This window comes from Triticum urartu, chromosome 7A (assembly GCF_056163025.1).
Source record: "Triticum urartu cultivar PI428250 chromosome 7A, HENAU_Tu73, whole genome shotgun sequence".
NCBI classification, from domain to species: Eukaryota; Viridiplantae; Streptophyta; class Magnoliopsida; order Poales; family Poaceae; genus Triticum; species Triticum urartu.
In genome coordinates, this window is record NC_141879.1 from 227383412 (window position 1) to 227404566 (window position 21155).

Sequence of the window (21155 nt, forward strand, 5' to 3'; positions counted from 1 at the left end):
TACAGTTTGCCCGCGTGGCGTGCATGGGGGACGCGTGCAGGCTTCTCGGTGCGGGCTGCGAGGTGAAAAAAATCTCTGGCGAACGAGATATGCAGTGAGCTCGCAGGCAGGATCACGTGTGACTTCTTTTATTATTTTCTGCAGAGGCTGAGGCCTGAAAGAGCGAAAGTTTTCATTTTAAAATATAAAAAATGGAGCATTCGCAGCCACCCATAATAGGAGTACAGTGGAAGAACAAAGAGACAAACATATCGCTGCGATTGTGATTCGTTTCGTTCAGATATTTTTCTTTTCTCCAGGAGAGCTTGAGTCGCTGTGCCGCACGTGTAATTTTGAGACAAAAAACAGCCGATGCTTTCTTTTTGCCAACAATCATACGAGAAAAACACAAATGCTAAACACGGTCTACGTGCGTAGCAACCCCTTTAACATGGCAAGCCTGAAGCGTATTCAGAGCTTCAGACTGCATCTGCTAGTTCAGATGGATTGTTAGGAACCCGGTGATGAATAGATCGGAAGTTTTCTCGCAAAAAAAAAAGAACCCGGCGGAAACGCACCGGTTTATTGCGCACGCATGCACACACATACAGGAAAAACAAGCACCGAAAATGCAGAAGTTTCAAACACTAACAACAACTAGCACAACTACATGTCAAAAAAAAAACTAGCACAACTATACCTATGTTTATTATTATCCCTCTGCTATCTTGGCATTAAACTGCTCAGTCATATAACTCAATGAGATTTGAATAACACATATACCATATGTAGGTTGAGACACTTATTTTGAGACGGAAGGAGTAGATAGGATTTGCGGAGCAGGCCCTGAACTTATCCGTCTCAAGAAACAAGGGCCAGAGTCTTGTGCAACAAAGCTTATAATAATCTGGAAAAAAGTTTACACGGTACAAAGATGCTTGCACAACGAGAAAAGGAACTGACTCGGAAAACAAGAGATTACGGAAACCAATCGATCGCCCACTAGGAAAGTGTAGCGTTAGCATAACCAATGGCGTGCATGCGAAGGAAGAAGGGGCAAGTGAAAGCTTTCCCACGAAAACCGTGACAAGGGTATCTTTCTAAGGGCATCTTCAACAGTTGTGAGATAGATGTTGATAAATTTGCTACCTAGAACATAATGATGATGTGGCATGTATTAAATACGGAAAGAGAGCAAAGTTGTATGTAGATTAACCAACAATCTTTGTACAAGCTTCAAGGTGAAATAGAGAGCAATCATATTTATTATCTCACCATCTATTGAATAGTTTACATACAACCCATTGGAGTAGTTGTATGATAACTTGTTGGTTGATGACATGGACATTTTACCAACAAGACTAACATGCAGCCTGTTGGAGATGCCCTAAGGCAAAAGTGAAGAAGATGAAGAATCGGTAAGGTGTCTTAAAAAGAAAAGAAAAAACTCCCTCAAAAAGAAAATCTCTCAAAGGCACGTGCAATTTTCTTGACAGCTGCTTTGCTTCCCGTCACGTCCCTTCACACGCCCAATAATTTGTTTGAGTATGCCGTTTGCATGGACGGCTGCAATTTTCCATCACGAGAAAAAAGAAATAAAGATTGATAATTTGAGGGTTCATAGCGGTCCTCAGTCGGAACAGTCCACACTACACCACACGGTCCCGTGAGCCCGTCCGCCCGTGTTACTGTACAGGACACGGCAAGGATTTTCTACTCGTGAAAAGGAGAACTCTAAGGCTGCAGAGATTTCTTGAGCACAACGGTCAAAATCTCCTTCGAAACAAAATAACCACCCATTAATTTTCGGTAATATTACTGTGCTGATGTTCTCTCGAAGGTCATGGCAAAACGAACAATTTTTGTAGCAATTTATGTAGTCGCAAGGATGGCAAATTCTTTCAAGAAGCAGGACAAATCCTAGAAAAAAGGAACTAGACGGATTTGCCATCCTCACTGACGAAAACTGCAACCCGCTGACAACAAAGTTTGCCATGCTCCCCAGCAAACGTTCGCTGGTTAAGCTGGTCCTCTCTTCTCCTTTTTTTATTTCCTCCCAAACAGTTTAACTAGTTGATTCATGTGCACCGCTACAGTTTATGCAGTAGCATCATATTTAGAGGGAGAGTTGTTTTTAGTTTACGTGTGTATTCAGTTATTGACCCGCCACCGCTACCGTAAAGGAGGTTTCTTCCTACATAAAACGTCTGATGTTACTTACCATGCACCTAGTGCCAAACCATACATCTACTTACTGCAGGTGCCTTGGTTCTACCACCATCCCGAGGGGTCAAACTCCCGCTTAAACCGCTCCATAGGTTGGGTTAGTAGTATTAGTACGTAGTTATGGACTTCCGCTGCCGGTGTGGTGTCTGTCAGTCATGCCATTCAGTCAGATCCATCCCACTCCCATGGAGGAGGTGCTGGCGATGGGGATCCTGCGCTGTATCGCGCTGAGGCCGTTGTAGAACTCCAACTCGTCCGTCAGGCTCCTCCGCTTCCGTTGCCACTCGCGGAGTTCACCCATCAACCTGTCCGCCTGTTCAGTGGCGATTGAGCACGTCAGCCTTTTGGAATCTAAGAGGATCAGGTGCCTCCATTTCCAACATTCAAAACACCAGAGCCATCTAAGTAGGTAATTTTTTACTTTTTTACTTCTAGATACGAGTACATTTTACCTCCCCGCAAAAAGTATGAAAAACTGCATTTTACCAGCAACTTACCTTGCTTCGGAGAGTCTGCCCGGCCGCCTCCAGCTCAGAACACCTTCTCGGCATTTTTTTGGCAACAATCATTACACATGGTTTACAAACAATGAACAAAACATATACAAACTATTTTACCTTGTGAATCTAAAAGAAAGTGCATGGACCCAGCAAAAAGGAAATTGCAGGGATGGCATACTTGTATATTTTTTTACCATCTCTGTGATACAAACTACGTACTAAAAGAAGCGCCTCTACAGTCCACAACCCACGTCCAGTAGATCAAACAATCAGCCCTTAACTACACTTTATCGTGCGGATCATTGCTGAAACTAAACAGAGCAAACTACTGCCACAGAAGTATGTGAATATACAGCATCCTAGAGAGAAAAGCGCAGGTCTATCAAGAAAGAAAAATGAATCCAGTTTTACAAGCTTTAGCTGACCCAGTGTATAACAATGAACTGTACTTTTGGTCCCTATAATGTGTTATCATGCCCAGTTTAGTTATCTACGTCCATTTTAGACATATATTCAAAGTTGCCTGTCAACTTGTAACTGTTATTATACGGATGAACGAAAGATGAGATGACCCAACCATAGGTTACCTACATGAGATAACGTACTATTATAGAGCACTAATATCCAACAGTACTAAGCCATAATCAACAAAGGACCAGATCCTTTTGCATCAAATATCAACTTTTTGTTCCAGTTGACTAGAGTAATCACTTCTGTGTGTGGTCACTCAATGTTCTAAACAGCCATCGAAAAAAAGGATCAACTAAGAAGCAATGCTAAAACTTAATGGTAGAAAATTTAAGCATGCGTGTTTGATTATACCCTTCTTTACCAAACTATGCCTACGGCTTAGCAATTTATGCCGTTATTTGGTTTGTCTTTGCCTTGCCCTATGGAACTTATCCATGCCTTAAGGGATCTCCCAAGTAGTCTGGTCAAATCATGGGGTGAGTAAATCCAGTCAATTTTTCATTCCCAAGCGTCCCACGTTGTTTCCCAATGACAAATAACAAGTGTCTGTCACGTTACCTTTCCAAATCATGCTTGCTCTTGTGATTATGTTACTTAATGATGAAAATTGGTTTCACGTCTCATACTTAGAGAATTATAGATTAATTCATATGATAAACCGGCTAATGATACCAAACCGTTTGCTTACCTATGCTATCGTCATTCTTTCATTGGGATTCAGTTAATGAAGCATCCTAATGGTCACACTAATATCATTAGCCGGTTGTTGTTTCAAATGTGGTATATGTAACCCATTAATTCATACATTATAATAGGTGTAAAATTAAATATGCAAATAATGGTGATTGTTGTTTCAAATGTGGTATATGTAACCCATAGAACTCAAAGTGGAATAAACAAAAGCTAAAATCATGCTAAGAAAGATTTCATTACTCACTCGGCCTTTAGCATCATGTTCTGACAAAGTAAGAGACTGCTCCTTTCCTCTCCTATCTACAAAAAATGCAATCAAAAAGTTAAAACTATTTATTACCATAAAAGTACTCCTAACAGATTTCTAACCTCAACAACATTGACGCTTCCAACGTGGTCAGCATCGCCATTCGTGTTGTGCCTTTTTTGGGCCCTCATTTCAATCATCGAGCCAGAGTTTCTTCTTTTGCACAGTTCTGCTTGGAGTAAACTAATCAGAAAAATATCAAGGGGATTCATTGAAGGGGGCGAAAGATATCTGAAACCAACCAGTTTGCTGGGGTGTGCTTGGCATATATAATGAAGTCCTCATATTTCTCCTTGCTAAAGAACATGCACCATAGTCCATTTGATCCCTCAAGGCACCAACGTGCAAAGGATTTAATGAGTTACCTCCATTGAAACGGGAGTTCAACACTCCAGATGCCTTGGCTCTTGAGTTCCTGGCATAAGTTGTTGCTGTAGCTTGGGCTACTGAGCTGTCATTGGTAGCAGCAATAGATGTATAATATGCTGGAGGAAGAGATTTTGTGACTGGCTGGTAGCCAATCAAATGAGCATGGTGCCTCCTGCCACAAATAGATGGTGGTTATAGTAGTCATATTTTTTCCAAGAAAATAACAGTACATATATAAGAATGATAGGAAGATATCAGAGCATGCATGCAGTAAAAGAAAAGGGAAGTGTGCATCTGGCTGGAAGGTGAATGTAATGTAAATATATCTGTAAATGACCAAAGGCTGGGAATACAGCTGTAAGCACTTTCAGAACTTACCAATACTCCATTGTCATGTCTTTTAATCTCGTCTCAAGTCTCTGAAAAAGTTCCGTCTTCTCAAAATCTTGCTTATCATGTGTAGGTCGTATGAAGTTCGCCTCCAAAACCCCTAGGAAATAATGTTTTATTCAACACTAAAAATACTCTGGTACTGAAATTATAGCGAAACCCAGCAACAAACTAAAAACTGCAATAGGAATTCATACCAGCAATGCCTCTGCCTCGACCTCTCTCAGAGCCTGCAGCCCAAAATGGCTGAACAAAGAAACTAATAGATTAAAATAATATGACATGCTAGTATTTTGCATGCTGAAAAGCATAAGTTAGAGAAGGTGGCTGAACTACCACGGTGAATAACATTTTTTTAATTTGCAATATCAGAAATTCAGAATATCCATCTGGAAGGAAATTTTGGTAACAAGGAAACACATTATAACAAAGATGATGAAATCACCCTAGATAAAAGAGGGATCATCTAAACACCCTATATGGTTTAAACGAACATCTATAAAACCCGCCTGAAAGGAAAGTCCCGCAATGAGGATCCTTTAAGGTGTACCCTCATTGTAATCAGCCCCTCTAGTAAGTTCTCAACTAATCTGTATTGGACATTAATATCGTCCATATAGTAACTAATCTGGAGTCTGTGCTTTTGTAATGCTTCTACTTAGCAATTGCATTATTATTATACAAATTTCTTGTTTCCTGAAACAACTTACAAGAACAAATACTATGCAACATATGACAAATTTAAAAGCAGTAGTACATGTGGATGAACTTATTTTACCAGAATAAGACGGTTCCTATGGTAGACATTAAATCCATAGATATCCAGGTGTGGAGCTCCTTTTAAGAAGCCAATTGAAGTAATGACATCAACCTGATTCAAAACAGATGCATTAGGTGCACTACATACTTTCCAATCATCCAAAATAATTGTACTTAGATGGGTGCAATCTATATTTCAAATAAAGTTCCCTGAGCAATGTCTAGAATGACCAATGAAATGCTCACTACTTAAAAAGAATGATGTTGCAGTTACTCATGAGCTTAAAAGTCGTTTTAGAACGCATGCAGTCACCATTTACAACTTTGGCCACCAGTGTAACCAAAATATTTGGATTTTTGCATGCAAATGTTTCTGAAAGAACTTGTGAAGTGCAAGTGTTATTACCAGACTTGTCATAAAATATTTTTCGTCACATCATATTTGATAAGTTTATTAACAATGTAATAGAATAAGTCATAGTCAAATATGCATACTGGAGATCATATCAATGCCCAATACAAGTACTCCCTCCGTTCACTATTATAAGATGTTTTGGATATTTCAATATGGACTATATACGGACTGAAATGAGTGAACAAACACACTAAAATGCGTCTATATACATCCGATTCAGAAAAAAGTCAGGACATCTTATAATAGTAAACGCAGGGAATACAAAATAGTACAGCTGGTAGTTAAGTTGCTCTGCAAAACTACCATTTTAGTATTAGAAAAGATGTGCATAATGTTAGTAGATGTACAGCTGAGATCAGTTCTAAACTAAGTTTTCTAGAACAAACTAACCTGTACGCTTGTTCCAACTTGTGGTCGATATTTGATACATTCACGGTATATGAGGTCCTTTATAATATGATGAGGTTCAACAGTTCGTCCACACAAGATGACTTTAAAGTGTTGTGGTAGACGAAGGTATAGTATAGATGCATAAACCTGGTCATGTTTAAGCTAGTCAGTCATTCCAAAGAAACAGATGTAAGTCTCGGATATATATTTTGTGTTTGGAACTTACACGAAGTGAATATCGAAAGCGATTTGCAATATGCATATGATTCAACCTTTTCACTTTCGCGCGTTCTTCTGGTATCTTAGGCGCTCCTGACATCATAATATCCTGCACCACCATGTGACAATGTTGTCCTTTAGTGAAAATTTGTACAAATGACTCGGAGAAAGGTAAAGCAAGCAGCACTGTGAAAGTGTGAATGAGTTACAGCTATAATTCATTTCCATACTGCATGAGAACAGTATATAGGATTACTGGTGGTGATTGTAGTCACAAGGGGTTCATGGTAGAATCAAGTACTCTACCAGGTCTAGGCCGTAGGTGGTAAGGGAAGGATGGAGGAGGGCGTGGCGAGGAACGGGCGCGCCGGCGGCAGGGCGCCGTCGCGAGCTAGGAGAAGGGCGGCGGCGGTTAGGGCTGTTGGCGGCTAGGGTTTCCGGCTCCTCGGGGAGCCGGGCAATAGGAGATAATATTCTTCTTATTGCTTGATCTCAAACGATGTCTTACACGAGTATTTATAACTTTAGCCTAAGATAACTTGCCTAAGATAACTTGTGGGCCAAGCCCCCTAACTACTGCCTGGTGGGCCTCTTCCGGATATAAACTAAGCCGGCCATAACACTTCTCCCCGCCTGCACAAACAGCTCGTCCTCGAGCTGTAGGGTGGGGATGCGCTTGCTGAACTCCTCGAGGTAATCAACCAGCGTCAAACACCTTCTCGACATCTGGGACGGCCAGGTCGGCGGCGATGGCGTCCTCCAGAATGTAGTCTGCAACGTCCAGGTAGAAGAGTCGCGGGCAGGCGTGGCCGGGCTTGTAGGGTTCGTCGCAGTTGAAGCACAACCCTTGGCGGCGACGCTCGAGTATCTCGGCTGAGGTGAGCCGGCGGAACGGGCGCGCCGCGGTCGCGGCGAGGGGTGCGGCGGAAGCCTGCGCAGGCCGACCCGGTGCGGAATCCGGCGAAGGTAGTGAGCCAGCGGCCCGGAACGGCGAGTCTTGCTGAATGGCCACCGCGCGGCGCTCGAACGCGCGGGCGTAGTACATGGCCGTCTGGAGATCGGGGGGATCCCGGAGCTCGACGTCCACGCGAATATGGTCCGGCAAACCGCCCACAAAGAGCTCGGCGCGCTGGGTCGCGGAGACGCCCGGCGCGTGGCACGCCAGGGCCTGGAAGCGGTCGGCGTAGTCCTGCACCGTAGATGTGAAAGGTAGACGGCCGAGGGCCGCCAGTCGGCTCCCGCGGATAGGAGGCCCAAAGCGGAGGAGACAAAGCTCCCGGAAGCGCTCCCATGGACGCATGCCGCCCTCGTCCTGCTCGAGAGCGTAGTACCAAGTTTGTGTTGCGCCTCTTAGATGATAGGAAGCGAGCCAGGTACGATCCGAAGCGAGCGTCCGTTGCCCTCGAAAGAACTGCTCGCACTGGTTGAGCCAGTTGAGGGGGTCCTCCGTGCCCTCGTAGGTGGCGAAGTCCAGCTTGGCGAAGCGAGGGGGTGGCGGCCCGCCGTGCCCGGGGGCGGCCGCAGTTGCCGGCAGCGCGTATGCCGGTTCGGAAAGCGCCGGGGCGTAGTTCGCTGAGCTGGAAGGGTGATCGAATCGCAGGGAGGGCGTCGGGTGTTCCAGCGCCGTGGAGTATACCGGGTCCGGAGACGAACCGGTCGCCCACGCGGGGATCGGCGATGGTGACGGTGGAAACTGCACCTGGTGCAGGGGCCGACCCATGGCCCGAGACGCGGGTGGTGGTGCTGACGATGGTGGTGGCGCCGGGTGGAGCTGCTGCACCGGCGCCTGCGTCGGGGGAGGGGGGCGGCGGTGGCGCCGGAAGAAACTGCTGGGTCGGGCCCCCAGCGGCGCGGTGGAGGCCAGCCACGCTGCCAAGGCTGTCCCGCCGCCGAGTAGTGCGGCAGCAGCGGCGGCGGCTGGGGCGCCCCTCCGGAGGGCGCCTGGAGGGCCGGGGCGGCCCACTGTAGCGGCGGCGGTCCGTAGACGGTGGTGACGGCGCTCGGTGACGGGGGCTGGTTCCCGGCGAGGTAGAGGGTAATACCCCTGACCGCCTAGACAAGCTCCCGCAGGGTGCCCGACACCTCCGGCGAGAGGAGCGGGGTGGATCCCCCGTAGTGGTGATGGCCGCTGGAGCGGAGGGGGCGGTGGTCCCGGACGCGATCTCCGTCATCGCCGTGGAAGTGGCCGGCGGCAGCGAGAGCTGGACGGAGGTGGATGGTAACGGCGGCGGTGATGGAGGGAGTGACATGATCGGCCTGGTGTCTCTGGATACCAAATTGGTAGAATCAAGTACTCTACCAGGTCTAGGCCATAGGTGGTAAGGGAAGGATGGAGGAGGGCGTGGCGAGGAACGGGCGCGCCGGCGGCAGGGCGCCGTCGCGAGCTAGGAGAAGGGCAGCGGCGGTTAGGGCTGTTGGCGGCTAGGGTTTCCGGCTCCTCAGGGAGCCGGGCAATAGGAGATAATATTCTTCTTATTGCTTGATCTCAAACGATGTCTTACACGAGTATTTATAACTTTAGCCTAAGATAACTTGCCTAAGATAACTTGCCTAAGATAACTTGCCTAAGATAACTTGTGGGCCAAGCCCCCTAACTACTGCCCGATGGGCCTCTTCCGGATATAAACTAAGCCGATCAATATCAGTGATTCGACATTTACTGAGCTAATTTCTTTGATGGTTGTTAGCCCGGCAGGGGCAATCAGGTGATACAAGTAAAAAAGTAAATATTTTATATATCTTCCAACAACAAAAAGGTGGAAGAATTCTATTCTTAAAGCAAATACTACAGCTTCCATGTCTATAAGATTAGAACATATGCAGCCTTTTAATCAAATATTTTTCAAGTGTTGCATGAACTAAGTAATGTTTATCCTTAGTTTTGAAGTACATCATAAAAACAAGGAATACTGAAATTTGAAATCTATGGAGTAGAGTCGCCGAGAGAAACAAATGTCACCTCATCGTCAGTTGTAAAGTCAAGCTCCATTTCATCCACATCATTGAGCCACAAGTTGAATACAACAATTTTTGTGCCATGGCATCCCATGTCCTCAAACTGTCAGCATGTGGACCAGAGTAAGTAGGAAGTAATCTTGTACAAACAAACCATTCCAGATATACAGAAGAAAAAAACTGTATAGCTATTGCATTTCAAAACGAAATCTAGATATTCACCATGAAAATATTGCTTTTAGGGTATAACACTACTAAGCAACCATAGAAGTAACCAGTTACTATCTGAGCACACCGACATACAATCAATTGGTTTTGGACAAATATTTTCAAGAGGAAGTCATGTCAGAATTGCAAAAAATGATTAACTGGATAGGTAGAGAGAGTAGTAACTTACTTGATTCAATAAATCATCTTCTGTAGAAAATTTAGACCACCTCAAAAGAGTGGACAAATTGGAAGAAAAATGTTTTTCACCACGGTCCATTATCCTCTTGAAATTGCGGGATGAAGGATCAAATTCATAGTCAACCTATAAGAAAAATAGCATTAGTTGTTTAGTAGGAAATAGCACGGTATCAAGGGTCTGTATCAGTTAAAATCCTACATCCACAATTCCACATGCTAATTAATCTTCAGAAGACATTATTACCAACTAGAAGCTATTATATTGGAAACAAATGTCAGTTCACTCTTGTCCAAATACTAAACAAAAACATGGTGATGTGGCTGTAGATGCTACATTAATAGTGTCATAAGTTAATAAGTTTAATAAACTGACCACTGGCACTAATATGTCATCGCAGCCGGTTCCTTTGAGGAATGTGTAAGAGAGCAGCCCAACACTTCGTGTCAATCTGCTGCCATATCAATGATTAAACTAAATGGTTACCACAATGTAGTAGATAAGTTTGGATAGCGAGTTAGCAAGACATCAGCAAAGATGCTCAACAGAATGACATAACAAGTTATATGCTAAAAGCCTTTGGATAGCGAGTTAGCAGGACACAGCAAAGATGCTCAACACAATGACATCATAAGTTATATGCTAAAAATTGGCAACTCCAATACTTGCCAATTTTACCAATTTTTGAGAATTGGCAAAGCAAGACGGTACCTAACCAAAATTTTCGCCAACCAGTTTTTGGTAACCATCCAATCATGCTCCTTTATATCTGTTATCTATATCTTCTATCTATCTATTATCTATTATCTATTATATCTATAGTGAAGAATAACTTTGAATAACAACCGTTGGATGAAGCCGTTCCGACAGTAGAGAGGTGGCAAATCCGAGTGTTGCTGGCCGTTGGATTTCTCTTATTAGAACAGATTCTGCCACATGTACTATCTAGAAAATTCTATGGTTGGGTTATGCCTTATGGACATTTTGCACAAAACTTAAAACACACTTCTACTTCATTCTAGACTTTCTTTGTTCAAGGCTATGGATGTAGCTTCATAAATCATATTTATCTTTGCAGATAGAGTAGCTATTGTTGTTATTTCCTATGAAAAATCGCAATATGAGATACCCAAAAAGACGCCTAGACAGAAGCACTCGATATATTTTACCCGAGTTTTACATCTTATAATTTATGCATATAGCTCAAAATTTTCATTTGCCCACTATAATGCATGCTGATCTTTGATTGTAATTTTATTATCTGAGCTCTCATGTGCATTAACTTGATAGTACATTTTAGGATGGGAGGTTTAACAGAAAAACAAAGTACAATCAATTTGTTCCATATTGCATTTTATCATGATAATTTAGAGTGTCGAATCAAAGTTCCCATATTTGCTAATGTCAGAAAGTGGATAGGAAAGATGCTGCATTGCTAAAGTAGGACAAACCTATTAGCTTTTCTGCAGCTGAATATGATAGCATCTGCCCCAAGCCTCATTGTGCTGGTTTTGAAGCCATTTCCATCTGTAAATGTAACCACAAGTCAGTGACTATTTAGCAATGGAATAATCAACATTTTTAAGCGAGTTCACAAAAACTATTACATTGTCCAATTGATGAATTCGTGCATTTATTGGAGAATCCGAAGCTCAAACAGTGTCGAAGATACTCAGGACTCATACCGCCTCCATCATCTTGAAAATAGGATTCAAGAAATAAGCTACAGAAAATACTATATAAAAATTATATAGCCAGTGCAATTTGATAGTACATATCTATCTGTATGCTACCTTGTATCATTAACGAATACTCTCCAACAGGAGAATATTTCATTTTATCTATTTTCACATAGGTTGCCCCGTTCTGCACCTACTCCACGTTCCAATGCAAAACAGAGGAATCAAGAAACAAAATAAAGCATGAGAATCACAGATAAAGGTGATACTATTTAGTGTTCATATATTTGAAGCAAAAACCTCATCAACAGCGTTGTCGAGCAGTTCTGCAATAGCTGTAGAAAAAGAGTTAAGCATACATCAATCTAGAGTCCAGATTTCACTAGAAGGGGCATAGACATACAAAAGCAGAAGTGAAGTGCCAGCTTTACAGATATCACTACGACGTACCACCAAATACCCACTTGTGTGACGTAGCATTCGAGTGAAGAAACTTGGGATTAATCCTTAAGCAGTTCTGGCCATCTAATCAAATTGCAAAATTAAATGGTAAGAAGTAAGAACAAATAGAAAATGGAGATGATGTGCATGCAGATAGGATGCTGTTGATGCTAACACGCATATAAATAGATGTTCCCCACTGCTTGCTCCTCTTACCTGAATGGGGCCATATTGAACCTGCCAGTGCAGGTTTTCCTCTATTTTTTATGTTAATACAACAGAGAAAGAGGCTGGGGAAAACACTTTAAACAGAAGACCCTTAATTCATTCATGCATAATGAACTCTGGATACAACCTCCCAATTTTAGGGATGCCTTATCACCTTATGTAATAGACTATTTAATAGATGGAAACATCTCTCTATTTTGTGGAATATATTCAACGAAAATAAACCAAACTATAACAATGAAATAAACCAACTAAAGATTAAAGTAAACAACTTGGTAGCCAAGGTAAACCATGAAGGACTCTTGCATCAGTGGCAGTGTAGGTTGGATGCAGCTCTGCCATATTATACAAAAATACAGCAAACTAATAATAATCTAACTAGTAGATACTCTGAGACATGTAAATGTAATACAGCAAACTTTTTTACTTAACGTAAACACAATTCTCAGTTCCATCTTTCATGTAACAGGGAACTGCATGTGAGCAAGTTTCAGTCCACCAATGGGAGAGCGGAGTGGACAAGCAGGGGAATCCACCCAACCTGCCATGATGGACACTCTAAATGGGACAGGCAATGTTTATTGGTGGGACTGTTAAATAGAGTCCTAGGCTAGGAAGAGAATAAGAACATACTGTTGATGGAAGCTCGGGAAGCAACCTTGTACTCCCCAGCCTTCCAGAATTGCCGGGGAAAAGGCGCCACAGTTGCGATGGGAGGGGAATCTATCAATGCATCTCTCTTGTGACTCTGTTGCGCTGTCCTTAGTGAGGATGTAGTAGCACCTTGTTCTGTCATTGACAAGGATGATGAAGCAGCTTGTCGTGTCATTGACGAGCATTCAGCAGCTTTGTCTTCATGGTTATACTGCATAGCCTCTTCAGCAAAATCACCTGCTGCTACACCTTCTGTAAACGATGATGGGGCACCTTCGACTGCATTTCCAGACTGCATAGCCTCTTCTGCGCAATCAACTGCTGCGACAAAATCCTGCTTTCCAGACTGCATAGCCTCTTCACTGCAATCGCCTGCTACAACACCTTGTCCAGTAGACGATAATGGCCCAGCTTCAGCTGCATTCTCGGACTGCATGGCCTCTTCTGCGTAATCAACTGCTGCAGAAAAATCCTGATTTCCGGGCTGCAAAGCTTCTTCACTGCAGTCGCCTGCTGCAACACCTTGCTCTGTAAACGACGATGGGCCAGCTTCAGCTGCATTTTCAGACTGCATGGCCTCTTCTGCACAATCAACTGCTGCAGCAAAATCCTGATTTCCAAGCTGCATAGCCTCTTCACCGCAATCACCTGCCGTGGCACCTTGTTCTGTAAACAATGATGGGCCAGCTTCAGCTGCATTTTCAGACTTCATGGCCTCTTCTGCGCAATCAACTGCTGCAGAAAAATCCTGATTTCCGGGCTGCAAAGCTTCTTCACTGCAGTCGCCTGCTGCAACACCTTGCTCTGTAAACGACGATGGGCCAGCTTCAGCTGCATTTTCAGACTGCATGGCCTCTTCTGCACAATCAACTGCTGCAGCAAAATCCTGATTTCCAGGCTGCATAGCCTCTTCACCGCAATCACCTGCCGCGGCACCTTGTTCTGTAAACAATGATGGGCCAGCTTCAGCTGCATTTTCAGACTTCATGGCCTCTTCTGCGCAATCAACTGCTGCAGAAAAATCCTGAATTCCGGGCTGCAAAGCTTCTTCACTGCAGTCGCCTGCTGCAACACCTTGCTCTGTAAACGACGATGGGCCAGCTTCAGCTGCATTTTCAGACTGCATGGCCTCTTCTGCACAATCAACTGCTGCAGCAAAATCCTGATTTCCAGGCTGCATAGCCTCTTCACCGCAATCACCTGCCGCGGCACCTTGTTCTGTAAACAATGATGGGCCAGCTTCATCTGCATTTTCAGAATGCGTGGCCTCTTCTGCGCAATCAACTGCTGCAGCAAAATCCTGATTTCCAGACTGCATAGCCTCTTGTGCAACATCACCTATTACAAGAAACTCTTCCACACCATTAGCAGCAGCAAGAAACTCTTGTCTTGGTACCACTGTCTGAGCTGCCTCGCCTTGTCCATGAGGTGCAAGAAACTGTTGTCTATGTGATGTTGTTGCCCCCTGAGCAGCATCCCCTTTCCCGTGAGCATTCCTATCCTCTTCAACGTCAGCTTCTTCTATGGTTAAATCAACAATTTCTACTTCCAACTGCGCTGTCCCATGTATATGAGTATCCAGTTCTTCTTTCACTCTTGTGGGAGGAAATTCTTCTTTGACATTTGTTGGAGGAAATTCTTCTTTGACTTTTTCTGGAGGAAGTTTTTCTTTGACTGTCACCTCCTCGTCATCAGACAACTCAATCCAGTCCAACAATGCCATTGCTTAACCTGAAGCAACCAGATCGAGTGAGCAACAAGCATGCCAAGCAAAGGACAAACACACAATCCAGTTCATCAAACAATTAAATGTAATAAATGGTCATGAAAACAAAGGGCACGCCACATTTCCAATGGTAACTCTATCCTACCATCCTTTTGGTAACCCAAAAAACATTGAGTTAGTGGTGATTGGGGCTTCACCTTGCTGGATGTTATGTGATTGATCTGTGAAATGTGAGGACATGTGAATCGGCTAGTACAATTATCAATTTTCCACAGAATTTACAGATCTGGGCAAAATCATGTCCGCACGCCGCAGGCGCTCATATTATTTGTGTACTATGATGGATTTCATATGGTCTTTCGGGGCTTCAATTTTTGAAGCTGCTGCGAGTACGAAGTTATGGAGATCCGTGTGGCCAATCAGAGCAAAGTCAGCTAAATGTGATCAGCGCGCAATAATTGGGACCGATCTGTACAGGTGTCAACCAATCAGGGCAAAGCTAGCTAAACGCGATCAGCGCGTAATAATCAGTCGCGCTCGTGACGAATAAGACGATGGAGACGGAAAAATCCATTTCAACCCCTCTCACACAGGAACAGAGGAAATCAGCGAGAGCAGAGCAGAGAGTTCAGTAACAAAACAAAAAAAAACACCCCCAAATCCAGCAGCAAAAACAGAAGCGGAGCTCCATGAAACCCTCGAGTTTGGGGAAAAGCAGGAATCGGCGCCCCCGCTCGCCTAACCTCCCAGAAATGGAAAGGAAAAAAAATACTGGCACAAATGCTCCTCCACACGACAACCAACAACAGCAATCCGGGAGAAAAGCGGCGGGCTGGACGGGTTCCGATTCATCGTCAATCGCACAGGGAAAAGGGTGGGCCGATTGCTTCGCGGCGCGCAGAGCAAACAATCGAGAAAAAAAAAGCTAGGGTTCCTCACCCCGAAACAAATCAATGCAGGTCCGGGTCGTCGTCGTCGCCGGCCCGCTGAGGCGAGCGGAGGGAAGGGGAGGAAGAATAGCGACGGCGAGAGGAATCCGGCGGAGGTGGCTTGCTTGCGAAGGCGGAGGAGAGGGTTTTGTTGGGAGGGGTTAGCGGAGAAAACGCAACACACACTCTGTTTGTTGTGGGCTGTGGGGTGGTGGGTGTGGACGGGACTGAGCGTTGATGAATGACTGAAGGGAGGGAGGTAAAAGCGTGTGTGAAGCGGCGTACTAGTAAAAAAGAAGAGGTAATATCACCGGTGGTCATACAACTTGCGTTGGATGTGCAGTTTAGTGCTAGAACTATTAAAATACGTTTTTCTGGTCATACGACTTGCACTTTGGTGCAGATACGATCATTCCCTCCGTATGCGCCGCTGGCGTGGCATGCCACGTAAGCACGGGGCCACTGTCAGTGACAGAAAACGTCCTGGAGCCACCCGCGCATGGTAAAGTTGCACGGACCCCCCTCAACTTGTTACTATGTGCACAAAAAAGTCCCTACAAAGGCGGGAACAAGCAGGTGTGTGTATTTGCGAGCGGCACTCTAAAATCGCTGGCGCTTCAATTCGACTCCCCACCGTTTCGTGTCCTGATCATACAGAGGCGGAGGCGGAGGTGGAGGAGCCGGCACGTCACGGCGGCCGTCGTCGGAGGAGATGAGTGAACCGCGCCGTCCACGTCCGGGGGAAGCAGCACCGTCAAATGGTACGTCTGCCCCCTCGTTGGTCTCCGCCATCTCGTTTTTTTCCTCTGCTCCCCGCCATCTTCTTTGTGCCGCCGTCTTTTGTTGTGCCGCGCTAGGTCGGTGTCTGCCTCCTTAGGGTTCTTGACAGATGTTCGGTCACGCTACGGTTCAGCTCCTCTGTAGCCATTAGATTACGACGGTGAAGCTCCCCTGTTCGCATATCGACCTAGGGTTTAGGAAGGGGTTATGAAAGGATGCAGTTTTATGTGTGTAAAAGTATGATAAATTCGTTGTTTTGGCTATGGTTTATGACATGCTCCTGTTTGGTTGGATTATGTGGTTGAAATTGTGTGATGTTTTCGAGATGCAAATAATGTTGTATGTATTCTGAATTTCTGAAAAAAAAACTGCAGTAAACTGGACTTTTTTGACACTAAGGGCGTGTACTATGAATTTGGCACTTAAATTGCTATGTCAAGTATGTGTGCTGCAGTAAACTGAATTTCTGGAAAAAAACCTGTAGTAAACTAAATTTTTTTTACACTGAGGGTGTGTACTATGAATTTGGCACTTAAATTGCTATGTCAAGTATGTGTGTTGTAGTAAACTAAATTTCTGAAGAAAAAAAACTGTAGTAAATTGAATTTTTTTGACACTGAGGGCGTGTACTCTGAATTTGGCACTTAAATTGCTAGCAGCCGCCGTCGCCCGCCTAGGGTTCTTTTTTCGGAAGACTACAGATTTGGGAATCAGGGGGATTTGCAAACAGAGAGACCACCAGGCCACTTAACAGGTTATGCTGGGGCCACTGTATGCAGGGACTTTTGACGCGAATAATTATTTTCCGAGGAGGGTCCGTGCAAGTTTACCACACACGCGGATGGCTCCAGGACGTTTTCTGTCACTGACAGTGGCCCCGTACTTACGTGGCATGCCACGCCAGCGGCGGATATGGAGGGAATGACCGTATCTGCACCAAAGTGCAAGTTGTATGACCAGAAAACATATTTTGATAGTTCTAGCACTAAACTGCACATCCAACGCAAGTTGTATGATCACCAGTGATATTACCTCAAAAAAGAAGACCAAACCAGGAGTGTGGGAGTAAAAGCGCGAGAACTTTCGCGGAAGCCGCCCGCCGGTCATAAAAAATTCAACCGACTTTCTTCTCCGTCCATCCCAGATTTTTGAGCCGTGCACGCCTACCTTGTCCCTGTTTGGATACTCTAACTAAGTTAGAGGTTAGAGTTATATTTTAACCCTAAACTAATCATAAACTAACTCTAAACAAAGAGATGTTTGGATGGTAGGGTTAGATTGACAATAAATATTCTTTCTTAATCATTTGACTACTTTGGACCCTATTTGAATGGGAGAGGTAATTTTTTTTTACTATTTTTTAGTGGGCCCAGAAGAACTAACCCAAATAATCTCCTCTAGTGTGGGCTAGTTTTTTGAGGTGAGTTAGATCCAACTAATCCAAACTAACCCACCATGTTTGGATACTTTTGGGTTATTTGAGCCCCAACTAACTAAAACTAACTCTAATCTAGGAATCCAAACAGAGTTGTTTTCTTAAACACGGTACGGACAAACACACTCATCTTTATGTACGCACTCATACACATTATATCCGTATAAGCACCTTGAAGAGATTGAGTCGGCACATTATTTTGAAATTGACGAAGTTGTACGTCTCCTTCCGTGAACCAACTTGTGATTGAATGGTTAGATGGATTATGGTATCCCAGCCCATCAGGATTCAAATCTTGGTGCTCGTATTTATTTCAGGATTTTTTGGCGATGCACATTTCATAGGAATAGGGTATGTGTGTGTACGTTTATAGGGTTGAGTGTATGTACGTGTATATAAGCGATTGCGTTTGTACTGTGTTAAAAAAAGATACATCTCCTTCTATAAAAGTACATCGTTAAAAGACCTGAAATAAATTCAGAAAAATGTAAGCACTAATGTTAAATTTATGTCTTGAAATTTGATGAGTGGAGGATATCATTATCCTCTTAACCATCCACCTACAAATTTGTTCGCATCAATGCTATTTTTGTTTTACTTGTCTCAAGCATCTCGACCGGTCACATGAATAAATATCGAACAGCCACATAGGGCTACATTTATTCTTAGAATACGGAAGAGTAAATAAAATTCAAAGCCGCAGCGGGCAATTTATCTAGTTACTCTAACAAATTCAAAATATCGAACAGCCAGGAAATCATGAACAGCCACATATGTCATCAAAATGCAACATCTAACCGGCTGGAGGATTCACAGTCCTCAAGTGTAATAATTTTTCAGATCACGCAGACAGAAAGACTTCAGTGATGCCTAACACTCTTTGGCTCTGGGTGTTTAGGGCTTTGTCATCGCAAGGATTTCTCTCTCAAAGGCTTCGAAGGTGGGTTGCTCTCAAACGATAAAAGTCGTGCACTAACTCTGAGCAGCCACCAAATTATGGTGTAGGGGGTGGGCTATTTATAGCCAGGAGGCAACCCGACCTGATTTGTCTGAAATGACCCTGGGTCACTAAGGAACCGACACTCCAACGGTCAGATTTCAAACACGCGCGGCAGCTTGACTTGGGCTACAAGTAAAGCTGACTTATCCAGCTCTGAATAAGATTTGCTCTCATTGTCTTCGCTCGAAGACATAGGATTTGGTTGAGCATCACTTCAGTCACTCTGACTTTGTTTACTTGGACCCCACTTAACAGTATAGTGGTTCCTATGACTCAACAAAGAAGAAAAGGAAACTACGAAACAACTACTCCGCAATCCATAGTCTTCATGCGATGTCTTCTCATGTCATAGTCTTCAACGTGAATCTCTTCACAGATCACCATTGTCTTCAATGTCTTCACACATTTTTAGGGGTCATCTCTGGTAGGTAAACCGAATCAATGAGGGACTACTACATGTGCTATCCTACAATTCTCACAAACACATTAGTCACTCAACCAAGTTTGTCGTCAATACTCCAAAACCAACTAGGTGTGGCACTAGATGCACTTACAGCTGCCCGCGACCAAGCCGCCGCCCCGAGCCCCCACCCCACCGCCGCCGCCCAGATTTGACCGTCGGCACCCCCCCCCCCCGCGGGTTGTCACCATGCCGCCGAAGAAGACCCCGAAGACTAGGTGGGGTTCTTCGGCGTGCGGGCGAAGCCGTCCGGCAACCTCGGCATGGAGTTCTACGATGAGGGACGCCACTTCTGGCTTGGCACGTACTCCACCGCCGACGAGGTCGCGCGTGCTTACATTGGAAGCAAGGAGTCGATGGGAAACATGCAATGTTAGCAATTTACTCTCTTGCATCCAACGAGAGTGTAACTATGATTAGATTTACCATTCTATTCTTCCATTTTTCTAATATTCTGCATCTAACAAGCATTGAGCAAGAAATTAATCTCGGGCGTATTGAACAAAGCTCACACAATAATTGTTCATTAATTTAGCTAGATGGATACTTTTATAAAAACGTTTAAACTTGATTGTCACTGCTATATAGCAAAATTAAATGACAATTACACACAACGAGCCAACCAATTGAAATAGACCACATACAAAATAAACATAGGGGACTTAACCCACAAATAGGCGCGGCAAAGCGTGCGTCATGCTCTAGTAGTTTCGATACATGACTAATGACATGGAAAGAAATGGCCACGTGGCGCCCAAATAGCTTCCCACACGATGATGATGAAGATAAGTTGCCAACGCCTAGCAGGAAGGATAGGTCACCCTAGCCCGAGGCATCCGTCCTGTCCTAGTGACATAAGGGCATCTCTAACGTCGACCCGCAAATTCCCTCCAGCATTGGAAGAAAATTGTGGCAAAAATAAGAAATAATTGAAAGATGGCAAGTTTGTCATGATTGAGAAACTTTTAGAATTTGCCATCTTTTAGACAAGAGCAAAAATACATTTGCAATGTGACAATGGTCCCAAAATCTACCATGCCAATATGTATTAAGTTGCCATGGCAAAACACATCATAGTTTCGAAAACTATATCATAGTTAAGTTGCCATCGTGCTTGTACTCGACTTGTCATGGTCCATAAAAAAGTTTAACATGGTCCATTTAATAAGGTTGCCGTGTTAGAGAAAATAAAAAAAATAACATACATTTGAAGATGGTGGAAATTTTAATTTTTTGAAGGGTGGCATTGTCATGTTTTAGAAACTTTTAGAATTTTTCATGTTTTAGAGAAGAGCAAAAATACATTTGCCATGTGACAACTATTGGGGAACGCAATAATTTCAAAAAAAATCCTACGCACACGCAAGATCATGGTGATGCATAGCAACGAGAGGGGAGAGTGTCTTCCACGTACCCTCGTAGACCGTAAGCGGAAGCGTTATGCGAACGTGGTTGATGTAGTCGTACGTCTTCACGATCCGACCGATTCAAGTACCGAACGTACGGTGCCTCCAAGTTCAGCACACGTTCAGCTCTGTGACGTCCCACGAACTCCGATCCAGCAGAGCTTCGAGGGAGCGTTCCGTCAGCACGACGGCGTGATGACAGTGATGATGATGCTACCGACGCAGGGCTTTCTCTCTCAAAGGCTTCGGAGGTGGGTTGCTCTCAAACGATAAAAGTCGTGCACTAACTCTGAGCAGCCACCAATTTATGGTGTAGGGGGTGGGCTATTTATAGCCAG

At 44.1% G+C, this 21155-nt stretch overlaps 1 protein-coding gene across 2 annotated transcripts; it reads right to left on the reverse strand.

The window, feature by feature from the left end:
* Nucleotides 1-1226: 1226 nt before the first annotated feature.
* LOC125520583 (uncharacterized) lies at nt 1227-15969 on the reverse strand. 2 transcript variants are annotated; one of them, XM_048685537.2, is made up of 20 exons: nt 15747-15969; nt 13061-14812; nt 12209-12283; nt 12059-12093; nt 11873-11951; nt 11687-11776; nt 11531-11606; nt 10455-10530; nt 10071-10205; nt 9678-9776; nt 6726-6827; nt 6500-6646; nt 5714-5806; nt 5133-5181; nt 4924-5035; nt 4419-4717; nt 4239-4345; nt 4114-4169; nt 2703-2745; nt 1227-2518 (listed from the first exon to the last, which is right to left on the reverse strand). In XM_048685537.2, the coding sequence occupies exons 2-20, from the start codon at nt 14802-14804 to the stop codon at nt 2372-2374; spliced, it is 3564 nt and encodes a 1187-aa protein (XP_048541494.2). In that variant the 5' UTR covers nt 14805-14812; nt 15747-15969; the 3' UTR covers nt 1227-2371. The 2 variants fall into 2 exon arrangements, with proteins under 2 accessions (XP_048541494.2, XP_048541493.2); XM_048685536.2 differs by having other exon boundaries at nt 10455-10533.
* Nucleotides 15970-21155: the final 5186 nt, after the last annotated feature.